The sequence below is a fragment of the Mirounga leonina genome, unplaced genomic scaffold (genome assembly GCF_011800145.1).
Source record: "Mirounga leonina isolate KUSES-001 unplaced genomic scaffold, KU_Mleo_1.0 Mir_154, whole genome shotgun sequence".
Taxonomy (NCBI): domain Eukaryota; kingdom Metazoa; phylum Chordata; class Mammalia; order Carnivora; family Phocidae; genus Mirounga; species Mirounga leonina.
The window spans coordinates 43,572,136-43,585,660 of NW_023270389.1; the positions used below are offsets into that span (position 1 = coordinate 43,572,136).

General features: G+C 38.0%; 1 protein-coding gene across 6 annotated transcripts in view; it reads left to right on the forward strand.

Annotated features, from left to right (window-relative positions):
* Nucleotides 1–13,525, forward strand: part of SMG7 (SMG7 nonsense mediated mRNA decay factor) — a 90,913-nt gene that overhangs the window by 68,891 nt on the left and 8,497 nt on the right. For 4 of the 6 annotated variants that reach the window (XM_035010615.1, XM_035010616.1, XM_035010614.1 and 1 more), the window contains 8 exons: nucleotides 2,838–3,000; nucleotides 3,536–3,692; nucleotides 4,769–4,839; nucleotides 6,293–6,353; nucleotides 9,025–9,144; nucleotides 10,003–10,429; nucleotides 12,250–12,394; nucleotides 12,885–13,264. In XM_035010615.1, the coding sequence (XP_034866506.1) occupies nucleotides 2,838–3,000; nucleotides 3,536–3,692; nucleotides 4,769–4,839; nucleotides 6,293–6,353; nucleotides 9,025–9,144; nucleotides 10,003–10,429; nucleotides 12,250–12,394; nucleotides 12,885–13,264 (1,524 nt within the window). The remainder of the gene's footprint in view (nucleotides 1–2,837; nucleotides 3,001–3,535; nucleotides 3,693–4,768; nucleotides 4,840–6,292; nucleotides 6,354–9,024; nucleotides 9,145–10,002; nucleotides 10,430–12,249; nucleotides 12,395–12,884; nucleotides 13,265–13,525) is intronic. The other 2 variants (XM_035010617.1, XM_035010619.1) reach the window with 1 other exon arrangement.

A 13,525-nucleotide genomic window follows, 5' to 3' on the forward strand; every position in this document is an offset into this window, starting at 1 on the left:
CTTAAAAGTCAGGTTGACAGCCATCTTTCATGGATGGTTTAGGTACAGTTCTGTAAAATAGCAGGGGATTGGACCAGATGACCTCTTGAGATTGCTCCTGGCTCTCTGTCTATGAAAGATATACTTCCTAAGTGGGGAGAGAGGGGGAAACTACCTTAATGAAATCTTCTCTATGTAAGTTATTCTGGTCTAGAATCTAGTCATTTTGCATTCGATTCAACCTCAAACACTGATATTCTCTTCAAATATATATATATATTTAAGATTTTCTGTATTTATTTGAGAGAGAGCATGCAATGCATGCACTTGAGCTGGGGGGAGGGGCAGGGACAAGCGACTCCACCCTGAGCAACTGAGGGCGGAGCCCAGTTTGGGGCTCAATCTCAGGACCCTGAGATCATGATCTAAGCCAGAACCAAGAGTCCGACACTTAACTGACTGAGCCACACAGGTGCCCCTCAAATATGTATTTCTGTATATAAAGTTGTGGGGGGTTATGTGGGCAGTTGTAAATACACTTTGAAGTATCATTCCAACACTCTGAAGTTAAACATAGTATGAGGCAGATCTATTTTAAACTTTACTCATTTCTGAAACATCAGAAGAACATTGTCGGAATGAAATTTTAGCATAGTTGAGCAAATATTCAAAAGTGTTTCTAAAGCATATGTAGATGATTAGTATCATCTACATGTAAACTTCAGTATATCTGTCTAACTAGCAATCATTAGCTCCTAGGTTGAGGTTTATTGAAAGATTTAAGGCCTGGGGTTTAGGAAATGAGACTGTGTGCTGTTTTTTCATGGTATTTAGCTCAGTATATTCCTCAACTGCTCTTGAAAGCATTTTTTTTTTTTTTAAGATTTTTTATTTATTCATGAAAAACGGAGAGAGAGAGAGGCAGAGGGAGAAGCAGGCTCCCCGCGGAGCAGGGAGCCCAATGTGGGACTCGATCCCAGAACCCTGGGATCATGACCTGAGCTGAAGGCAGACGCTTAACCAGCTGAGCCACCCAGGCGTCCCTATTGAAAGCATCTTTGAGTAACAGTGTGTCAGTTCTGATCTGATTTTGTTCCTGGTGAGGCGCTCTACCTACTACAGTGCAATCTAAATTTTATGAAATTACAACCAAATAGTTACACATTTACTTACAAAGGTGTGGATTATGCCTTCACTAAGTACTTATTGAGTACCTACTGTGTACCATACACTTTTCTAGGCTCTTGGAGATAGAAGGGAGAGCAAGACAAAGTCTGTGCTTTGACAATCCCTTAAAGAGCTGTAATTGTCTTCTATTGGGTATTGCCATCTAAAATAAAATGCCTGTGGATTAGTAGATACATTGTTAAATTTTACTCATAAGAAAAAAATGCTTTTTGAAAAATACAAGCTAATATTCTCATTTTATGCCAATATTACGTATTTGTGTAAATGATCAGTTTATCTAAAAGGTTGGATGTAGAGATTGAAGGAGAACTTCCATGGGAGAAATCTGAAGAAGAGATACGATTTCAGGATGTTTTACAAAAGAAAGGAAAGAAAAATGCTTGATGCCTTTGGAAAAGGAATAAGCATTCTAGATGTATATACTGGCATGGCAGATGGCAAGGAGGCTGAGAGAGAGAGTAGTTTAAGTGGAATTGAATTGTACTTTTCTGCCATGATAATGTAAAAGACCTTGCTAATAGAATCATAAAACTTACTCTGGATATTTCAGATTCTTTATATAAATAGAAAAAAAAATCTTTGGAGCTGGACAAAGGCAGCTCTAAATTTCTGAGATGGTAGGATCTTCTCACTGCTGGTAGAACTGTAATTAAGGTTATCTGTTTCCCACCATAAGGCTAGTGACAGTGAATCCCCATTTGTATCCATTTCCTGAGAGGGAAGGATGTTGGCTATAGGTTAAATGTGAAGCCAGGATATCATCTCCAGTAGCTATCAGTTTGGTTAGGACTTGCGTTTGAAAAATATTTTATATGGGAATAAGCTAAAATTACTGCAGATGCTAAAGGTAGAAGGGTGAGTAAGTTGAGGCCACAGCTGAGAGCATAGTTAGGTGATTTCTTTCTTATAATAACCTGTTTAGCAGGTTGCTATGAACAACACGTAGTTATTAAGTAAAAAAAATTTGATGGTGAAGATCATGCATGTGCTTTTCTAAAAGGGGAAAATGTCAGTGTTATAATTTGTAGAAGTTGCCTATAACACATTATTAATTGTTTTAGTATATTATTTACCCTGTGTTCCAAAGTAGGTTCTTGCTATCTACCTCATTTATAAATAAGTTTTTTAAATGTGTCAAGCCTTTGAAAGAGTAAACTTTATGACAAATTTTGGAAGTCATACTTTATGTATAACTTATGTACATATGATCAACAGTTCAAAAACATTTTTTAGTCTTTTAGTTTGAAATTTTCCTTTTTACTGTGTACATCTACTTTCTAGTCATTGATTCCAACTTAATATTTTACTATGTATGCATTTCTTATAAAACCGCTTCTGATGGATTAAGATGTATACATTTATTAACTGATGCCCAAAACTTTTTCCTCATCATATTAAAAAATACGCAGTTTCTCAGGGAAAAGTATTATGAAAAACAGCTCAGAGAGCTCTGTGGTGTCTGGGCTAATTCCTTTCAAGGCAAAGAGTCAGCATGAGAAACATCAGACCACATCAGACTCGATTAAAATGCTGGGATTAAGGGTGGAGACATTTACTCATCCATAGCTCTGTTAGTCATGTGGCTAAATGCAGACCACCAGTTTAATTCTTGTGTGGAAAGTGGCTCCTGTTCTTGATAATATATGCAGTATTTCTGTTGTCTTTTACAGAGGCTGCTATTCCAAAAAGCTTTCAACTCTCAGCAGTTAGTTCACGTCACTGTCATTAACCTGTTTCAACTTCATCACCTTCGTGACTTTAGCAATGAAACGGAGCAGCATAGTTATAGCCAAGATGAGCAGCTGTGTTGGACACAATTGCTGGCCCTCTTTAGTAAGTATTAAATCATTTAATTTTCTGTGCTGTCTTCTTTGGAAAGCATAATCTTAGGCATTTTCATCATTGTAACAGAGTACTAGTGACATATGAAAATGTGTCCTATATTTCCTAATATTGAATCAGGAGGCCAAAACCTAAGTTCTTTCCTTTTATCTACTCACATTCCCCTCATCAACTATATCTGTAACATCTTTTATTTAAGATTTTATTTATTTATTTGACAGAGAGAGAGAGAGTGAGCACACAAGCAGGGGGAGCAGGAGAGGGAGAGAAGAAGGCTCCCGCTGAGCAGGGAGCCTGATGCGGGGCTCAATCCCAGGACCCTGGGATCATGACCTGAGCTGAAGGCAGATGCTTAACCAACTGAACCACCCAGGCACCCCTGTAACATTTTTAACATAGGAAAAAATGCCTTTTTAGAAAAAAGCTATGAGGTATTTGTGTTAAGAAGGCTTATAATGATAGTTTAATTTGGACTGGTACGTAGTTTCAAGTATCTTATGCTTCCTAAATACATTTTTTCTTTAAGTGTCTTTTCTTGGCATCCTGTGCAAGTGTCCTCTCCAGAACAAGTCTCAGGAGGAGTCCTACAATGCGTATCCCCTTCCTGCAGTCAAGGTCTCCATGGACTGGCTGAGACTCAGACCCAGGGTCTTTCAGGAGGCAGTGGTGGATGAAAGACAGTAGTAAGTGTCTTACAATTTCATATTAGCTTATGTGCTTTGTTTGTTTGACATTCATAGATATGTAGAAACTGCTTCCTAAAACACAGCATTTGAACAATGGAAGACTGTATTTTCCACCTACTCTCTGGGAATTGAACTGAAGACCTCTGCGTGCTTTTCATTTATTTGTTTGAATTTCTCATGTGAGACACAATCTTAAAGATTTCTGGCTCCCTGTGTGTCCCATCTCCTCTGCCCCTCCCCCGCCGATACCTGGCTGCCATCATGGGGAAAAAAGCATTTTTCACATTTCAAAGTGAAATTGAAGTAAAACCAGTTTCTTACCTATTACAATATGCTCCAATTTTCTGTTTATAAGATGAAGAGAAGTGATTTTTTACTTTTTCCGTTATTTCTGTTTGATACCGTTGATACTGCCTTAGAGTAACACCCGATTTGAGTTATATTTGCTTGTTTTGAGCATAGAAGATTGGAAATTATTTTGGCTCTCACCGTTTTCTCTGTAATCTCTACTCAGAATAATTCTGATGTTTCTTAGGAGCTTTTGATTTTACAGTGACAAATGAAAGCTTTCAGTTTACCTTGATATTTTAACAATATGTGGATTTTTTGGTATCATAAAGAAAAAGGCATATTCTGAATAGAGAATGTAATTTGTCTATGGTGTACCCTACCCATACCCTGTCACAGATTAAGAACTAGCAGTGGGTTCCATAACATAATGAATGTGACAGCTCTATCAAAACATAGTATGTTGTTTCTCTAGTCAGTGTGTTCTCAGTAAGTATCAATTATCAGTGTTTAAAACTAACAATTATTTTCACTAATTGTTACATTAGGAGCCTGGGAAATGATCTACAGTAGTAGGTCTCTGTTGTGCAAATTTGACCCTTCTTGTGTATCTTTTATCTAGACATCTTTGAAAATAGGTTTTAGGAAATCATACAGCCTTTAAAATGCTGAAGCAAGGGGAAAAATACATAAAGTCTAGGCCCTTAGATAACACTGTCATGGCTTATTGGTGTTCTGGTTTTCTCTATTTTAAACAAAGTCTGAAATGTCTCTTTAATTTACAGCATTTGGCCCTGGCTAATTTCTCTTCTAAATAGTTTCCATCCCCATGAAGAGGATCTTTCAAGTACTAATGGTAAGGGCTACCTTAATCTTATGTTGTTGACATTGTTCTGTATCACTAATACTAGGCTTAAGGCCAAAGAAAAAACAGGCTTTTGTTAAGTGTTTGACTTCAAGTTCAGTGTATCTCAGAAGTGACTTCGAACTCTGTACTCATCATGATTAAGAGGATGGAAGTAGAGGTAATGTCCTTCCAGTTCTTCCAACAGCGTATTCTCCTATTTAGCTGTATTTGAATAGGAGTCCAAAGAGTTCAATACCTTTAAATTCTTTCTGTCTTCTTCCCTTCCTCCTCATTCTTACTATTTTTTTTTAAAGGAACTAATGTGAACAGCATTACTCTGTTAAAGTAATACCTGCTTATTATAGAACATCCTGGACATTCAAACATTAAGAACAGGAGTAACCCATGGTTCTCTCATACAAAGATACTTTGTGCTATTCACATGATAGTGTATTTCTTGGGACATTTTTCTTATGTGTACATACACCTGCCTGTGATTGATACCTGATAAGCTTTGGGCCTGCTTTTTATTTATTTATTTATTTATTTTTAAAAAGATTTTATTTATTTACTTGACAGAGAGAGACACAGCGAGAGAGGGAACACAAGCAGGGGGAGTGGGAGAGGGAGAAGCAGGCTTCCCGCGGAGCAGGGAGCCCGATGTGAGGCTCGATCCCAGGACCCTGGGATCATGACCTGAGCCGAAGGCGGATGCTTAACAACTGAGCCACCCAGGCGCCCCTGGGCCTGCTTTTTAAAGTTAACATTATATTGCTAACATTTTCCTTTGCCATTTGAACATTTTGAAACATGATTTTTACTGGCTGCATGATAATTCTGCCCTGTGGATATGCATCATGTATTTAATCATTGTCTATTTGCTTTAAAAATTTCCCCAGTATAAATAATTCTGCACTGAACAATCTATAGTTTGACTCCTTTCTGATTATTTTACTCCCATCAGATCAGTGCTTCTCAAGCATTAATTTGCAAATGAATCACCTGGGATTTTGTTAAAATGCAGTTTATGATTCAGTAGGTTTGGAATAGTGCCTAAGATTCTGCATTTCTTACAAGCTCCTGGGTGATGTCGGTATTGTTATTCAACACTTTGAGTAACAAGGAGATAATCTAAACAATGGGATTACTGGATCTGAGGCTATGAATTTTTAAGGCTGCTAGGGAAAAAAAGGTCCCATCATCTCCATCCTCCTCAGCATTGAGTAGTGGGTAAGTAGCAGAGGACAATGTCAAGGGCCCAGAGGCAACCTGCAGGAATTTGATAGATGAGTTCTGTTACCAGGATTACTGTAGAGAAGAGCAGAGAACTCTGAGCATTATAGATAGCATTTTTTTTCTGTATAGAAGATTGTCATTTCCTTCATTTAGTGAACAACATTCTGCTGAATAACAGTTTTTTAATTAAAATGTTTACAAATCTTTGCTTTCTGCCTTTCTGTAGCTACACCACTTCCAGAGGAGTTTGAGTTACAAGGATTCTTGGCTTTGAGACCTTCTTTCAGGTAGGTGGCAGCTGAATGAGGTTTATTTCATTACCAGTGATTACAGCATTAAAATGGAAATCAGGCTTGGGTGTAGAAGAAACTTTGATTTATCCCAACTTTGCCTTATTTTCCTAACAGCAACTAAAAGCAGAAGTTTTTGATATGAAATGGATTTGTATATGTCATCTGTTTACCTACTGTGTAATACAATACTAAGTGCTTTTACAAATATGGAGGAAGGGAAAGAAAAAGAAAATTGCTTCTCCCAAGTGATATTTATACACTGGATTTTTTTTTATAGTTTTATACTTTGTTGAAATTAGAGGGGAAGTCTCAAAAATGGTAACTAAATGTAAACCAAAGGATATTGCTTGACATTTTTTCATATCAATAAAGATGATAAAACTGTTTTTACAGTCATTCTTGTCTCTTCTCCTTTCAGAGGACTAACTTTATTCCTTTTCAAGTGTAACTCTCTCATCTGTGTCCTTGATCCTACCCCTTCTTGCCTCCCTACCTGTTACCCTCTCTCTGTTGTATTTCCAGTATCTTTTTATTTTTTTAATAACCAGTTACTTCTTTTAGTAGCCTAGTAACATTCGGGTATACCTTTTCTTTTTAAAAATTCACAACCCCATCTTTCTCTGATGTTGCCCTTTCTCTTCATCATCAGACTTCTTAAAAGGGTATAGTTAGTGTGTGACCCTGCTTCACTCCCAGTCATTTCTCAGCCTCCTGCAACTTAAACTATTAGTGCCTTCCTGGTTACCAGACTCCATTGACTTTACAGTTTTCATCCTGTTCAGTTTTCTCTAGCATTGAGTCTATTGATCCCATTCCTTCATGAAGCCTCCTTTTTCTCAGCTCTGCCATCATACTCCATCTCTTTCACTTTCTCTGTACCACGTGCCTCAGAGTATTATCCTCCAGAGGTCTTTCCTACCCTTCCCTTCCCACCTTCTGCATTCTCCCTGGTGATCAGATCCATCCTTTTGTCTTGAGCTTTCATCTCTTGGATAGTAAGTCCAAAATTTTCAGTTCTGACTTTTATTTTGGAGTTTGGACTCCTATTTTAACAATCTGATATCCCTTATACATTTCAGACTTTAATATGACCCAAAAGGGCTCTTATTTTCCTATCTGGTCAGCAAAAAATGATCTTTCTATATTTATCTGTGTGCCATTAACCACCTACATGAACTCTAAAAAAAAAAGAAAAATCCTTATTTCCATTAATCTTTCTCACCAAGTCTTTGTAATTCTGTGTTTAGATCCAACTCCTCCGATTTATTTCCCTTTAGTTCAGGGTTTTGTCACCATTAACCTGGAGTATAAAAAGCTTCCTAACCAACCTCCCTACGAAGAGTCCCTCTCCTTCTTTAGGTCATTTCTGCCATGCTTTCATGATTATATTTTAAATATAGACCTGTTAGTGTCCCATTACTGATGCAAAGACTTCAATTCAGTCACCCCCAGTGGTTCCAATATTTTTTTTAGCTTCATGTCCAAGTGCTTGATTTTTCAACCATATTTTCTGCCACCTCCACCTTCCTGTCCCCTAATACTTAACATACTATACATCCACTGTGTCCTGTTCTTAACTATTTTTATTCCTCCAAGACTTTGTTTATGCTATGCCTGGAACAGTCCATTTTCCTCTTCTGCCCTTCCCTTACCAACCTGTATGTACTTACGACACCTGTCAAAGTCTAGCTCTGGTAACACTCTGTGAAACCTTTTCAGAGCTTATCAGAAGGAACAAGCCCTTCTATTATTACTGTGCTTATTCTTTGCATAGTTTTTATTGTAATACTCATCAAATTGATTCATAGTCTCTTAATTTCATCCTTATGACAGAGACTCTTTCTCTTTCTCATTTATCTTTGTGTATTCGGCATCTAGCCTACTACCTGGCAATGTTTAGATGCTTTTATTTATTTTATTTTTTTTTAAGATTTTATTTATTTGCGAGAGAGAGAATGAGAGACAGAGAGCATGAGAGGGAGGAGGGTCAGAGGGAGAAGCAGACTCCCTGCTGAGCAGGGAGCCCGATGTGGGACTCGATCCCGGGACTCCAGGATCATGACCTGAGCCGAAGGCAGTTGCTTAACCAACTGAGCCACCCAGGCGCCCCTGTTTAGATGCTTTTAAAAAAAATCATTTAATGAGGAGAAATCTGAAAAATCCTTATTTTTTTCAGGTTGATTTACCTTTCTAATGTCAATGAGATTTTTGCTCTATATACTTTGTGATATGTATACATTTTTCTGATTTAGGGCCACCTAAAGTGCATAGATTAGCAGTTTGTTAGAATAGGCATACTCAGAGACCCCTAGCATTGCAATGGTCATTTCAAACAAATTACACAGAATACAAGGAAAGTGTTAATGAAAACCTTTATAGTAAAATTATCTTTCCTAATAAAATATTGTGATTTATTTGAGCTCCTCATTTAGAAAGTAAAATTTAAGTAAAAGTATGTTAATGTAATGAATTTGCATGTTCTTTTTTGCTTTGTTTCATTGTACTTCAAATCTTTGGGAGCTTATATTGAAGTGCAGTTGATTACATCAAGTAGCTAGCCTGTATAGAAAAATCTGAAACCATTGCAGTTAAATAGGTGAATTTGGTTGCCTGGGAAATATCTTCAGAAGTTTAATTTTGTATAATTTGCTTATATCAATTTTAGGAACTTGGATTTTTCCAAAGGCCACCAGGGTATTACAGGAGACAAAGAAGGTCAGCAACGACAAATACGGCAGCAGCGCTTGATCTCTATAGGCAAATGGATCGCCGATAATCAGCCAAGGTATTTCTAATCAGATACACTTACACACCCCACATGTGTTTCAGGCTCTGGCATAATGCTATTGATTATAAACTCTTAAGTCAAAATGTTGGTAACACAATATCAAATTATGACCCTGGTGATCCTAAGTATACTCCATTTAATCTCTGTTCTCCCTATTACACTGCCTAGTGTAGAGAAATAGGCTTTGTCTCCCTTGTTAATCATGAGCTTCTGCTCTAATTTATAAACATCTGTGTAAATCTAACTAAATGGTATGTTCACAGTTATGGTGATTTGTATTGATGGGCATGGTGGTCAGTTTCAGTCAGGACAGCTCAGAGTCCGTTAAGTTTCTAGTTCTGCCACTTCCCTAGGTGTGTGTCCTTAGGATCTCCCCAGTTGATTATAACCTTTCCAAAGTCAATAACTGTTTCATATTAATTTCTATCAATCCTCATATTAAGTTCTATATTCAGGCTACTGTAAGCACTTAAATGGTTGCATGTTTGAATGAACTTAGTCCTTCTGAGCTCTAGTTTTTACACCTATAAATGAGGAATTACAAATTACCACTTCAAGGGCCTAGTCTAGTGCCTTGTACTTAAGACATGCTCAGTAAATGTAGCTGTAATTAGTAGAAGACATTAAAAGGGCATGGTAATGTGTTGTGGGGATGCTAAGCGATTATGAGAATCTAAATTTTTCTGTAAAACTTTTTAGGTTATATAAAAATAGATATGTTATACTGTGATAACCCCACTGTCTCCAAGTCTTTGGGACCGGGGATGTACTGACTGTTGGGTCCAGACTCAGTTCCACTGTTGGTGTTTTTTAGGTTAATGGTTTTCATATATGGATTTATTTTTACTTTTTTAGGCTGATTCAGTGTGAAAATGAGGTAGGGAAATTGTTGTTTATCACAGAAATCCCAGAGTTAATACTGGAAGACCCCAGTGAAGCCAAAGAGAACCTCATTCTGCAAGAACCATCCATGATAGAGTCACTGGCTTCGGATGGGAACCCAGGACTGAAATCAGTGCTGTCCACGGGCCGTAATCTAAGCAACAACTGTGACCCAGGAGAGAAACCAATGGTCACCTTCAAAGAGAACATTAAGCCGCGAGAAGTGAACAGAGACCAAGGAAGAAGTTTTCCTCCCAAAGAGGTGAGAAGGGACTGTAGCAAAGGAATTACTGTAACTAAGAATGATGGAAAGAAGGACAACAGCAAGAGGAAAACAGAAACCAAGAAATGCATCTTAGAAAAGTTACAGGAAACAGGAAAGCAGAGTGTGGCAGTGCAGGTAAGCTGTATTTAAACTATAATGCAGGTAGAGGAAGGCCCACACAAAAGGCAAGATTTTCATTTTGTTCCTAAAGCCTTGAGAACTGGCTCGTCTGGAAGCTTGAATGCATTCTTTGAATGCTGCACAGTAAGGTCACGTAAGAGCTATGGTAGGTGGCTACTCCATCAGTTCTTGGAAACTGTAATGTGAGTAAAAAAAAAATCTCAATCTGATTTGACGTTTTTATCAATCCTCTCCAATTTAAGTGATTTGAAATGACCAGTTGCAGACCTATTAACTACATGAAGAATTCTATTTTCTTTGGAAAGTGTAACTGCCATTTGTTAATGTTATGTTGGGAAATCTGGGGTCTTTTATAGATCCAATAGAACCAAGAATATATTAAGGCTTATAATTTTGGGGGTTTTTTTTAGTTCACTATAAGAAATAAACGATATTCTTGGAAAAAGGCGAGGCTCTTTTTCTTGGCATTTATACCTGTCCCAGCCAGTAGCGTTATATCACTTCAGTGTTATCCTCACTCATGGGAATTTGTAAAGTAAGAATTTAAGTCTCTTGCTGGGAAAAGGTGAACACTGCTCAATTATTTGTGACTTTGTTTTTCTTAAACCTTTCCAAAGAGATACAGACGATTACATTTAACGGAAAAGGTCTTTGCTCTGTGCTGGTTTGCATTTATACCATTAATGTTTGAACAAAGACCTAAGTAGCCATTTGATTTGTTAGTACATTTTGGCAAACGTATTTGTTTGCAGTAGGCATGAGGACCCTTATTGAAGCCTGCTTGCAAATTAATAGTGCCTTCAGGGTATTTCACCTACAGAGTTTTTTGGGGAAACAGAGAAATAACATAATAGTTGCATTTTAAGATTAATAGTAGGGGGAGAAACAGAAAAACATGGTAGAAATTGAGACAAGGCATGGGGGGAGAGAGGTGCTGGGGAAAAGCAAAGAACAAACCAAATGAACTATAAAGCCAAAGGGCCAGTGTTTTAGGGATGAGTCCAGTATTTCCTGCCTGCTCTGCCTCCGTTCTCTGCAACTGCCTCCCAGCAAGGGCCAGACTGAAAATCTCCTTTCTGGTCTCTCTTCCCTCTTAAATCTACTTCTAGATGATTAAAAAAAGCCTGACAGGAGTCAGTATATTACCACTCTCTGTACCTCATCCTAAGGTCTCTGTAAATGTCACCTGTTTTCCTTCATTTTACTCATTTTGAGCAACCCATATGACATCATATTCTCTGTGGCTCATTGTGTAGGATCTCGGGCCCTGCTCCTTACTGCTGAAAGTATCCTTATTTATTCTAAAGGGGTGTCAGCCTGGGGGGCGGATACCTGACTGGTATGCTTAAGGCTGCCCATATGAAATTAAACTGAGGACCAAAGTATCTCCCCTGTGGGTTAATAATCATCGTTATTAACTCGTAATTCATGTATGTTGTTTAATGAATCCAAGTATAAAGGGCCCTGGGGTCCATAATAGGTGGCTTAAGATTATAGGCAAGTTTTTTAACCTGTTGGCGAGATGTGTCTCATTTGTAAAACACATGAACTCTCAGGTCCTTTCCGTATTTAGTATTTTTATGATTTTGTGAAAGGAAAATAATTACACTAGTAAAACTAAGCCCTTATATCTTTTATTGACGATTAAATAATTTATTTCGATTTTCCCGTGTTTAATTTAGGTAAATTTAAATACCTTCATATGCTTTTTTTTTTTGGACATAATGGGGTTTTAAATACTTTCTTAGAGTAGGTGCTTCTTTCTGACACATTTGAGTTTCAGATTATTATAGTTTTGCTTCTGTTGGTCATAGGTAAAATCCCAGACAGAACTAAGAAAGACTCCAGTGTCTGAAGCCAGGAAAACACCTGTAACTCAAACCCCAAGTCAAGCAAGTAACTCCCAGTTCATCCCCATTCATCACCCTGGAGCCTTCCCTCCTCTTCCCAGCCGGCCAGGTAAATATACATTTTATACTTTGTTCTACTTAATCTTATCTGTGTATGAGTTTCTGCTTGTTAATTGAATAATTTATAGTCTACTGGAGTTATATTACTAAACCATAATGTTAAAAGGTAGGAGGAAGTTCTCGTTTCTCTAATGCTTATGAAGTTATTTTTGAGCCATTTCTCTAGTTTATATACAAATGCATGTTTGTTATCATGGCAGAATTCCCATCACTAAACTTGACATTTAAGAAACCACCTTTAGAATACTCCAGTTGCTTCAATGGATAGAAATAGCAGCCACTACTCTAATTTAATTCTTGAAATCAAGTTAAAGATTGATGCTTGATAAGTCTCACTTGATGGTTGATCCCTGTTTTTTATAATTTATTAGAGGACCTCCTCTCTACCCTACCCCATGTCCCCCTCAGATGACTTATTTTTGTCTTTCTTTTGCTAAGTACCTTTAGAACTAAAGCTGCTGTGTTCTTCTATTTTGAAGGGTTCCCGCCCCCCACATATGTTATTCCCCCTCCTGTGGCATTTTCTATGGGCTCAGGTTACACCTTCCCAGCTGGTGTTTCTGTCCCAGGAACCTTTCTTCAGCCTACAGCTCACTCTCCAGCAGGAAACCAGGTGCAAGCTGGGAAACAGTCCCACATTCCTTACAGCCAGCAACGGCCCTCTGGACCAGGGCCAATGAACCAGGGACCTCAACAACCACAGCCACCTTCCCAGCAACCCCTTACATCTTTACCAGCTCAGCCAACAGCACAGTCTACAAGCCAGTTGCAGGTTCAAGCTCTAGCTCAGCAACAGTCCCCCACAAAAGCTGTGCCGGCTTTGGGGAAAAGCCCTCCTCACCACTCTGGATTCCAGCAGGTAAGTTACAGTCGCGTGTACTGTGCAGCTGAAATAAGGAGGGAAGGCTGAAATTATTCAGTGTTTGATTCATTAGAAATACTGGTTAGGCTTTCAGATGCTTTTGCTGTGTAAGGATTATGGGAATGCAAAAATATTCTCTTTGCTGTTGAGGCAATTTCACATGTGTTCCTTTCTCTTGTAAAGGATAATAGATCTTAAGTACCATTCTTTGCTGCTACTTCTTGTCAACATTGTAGAAAGGACTTTGTATAAATAATT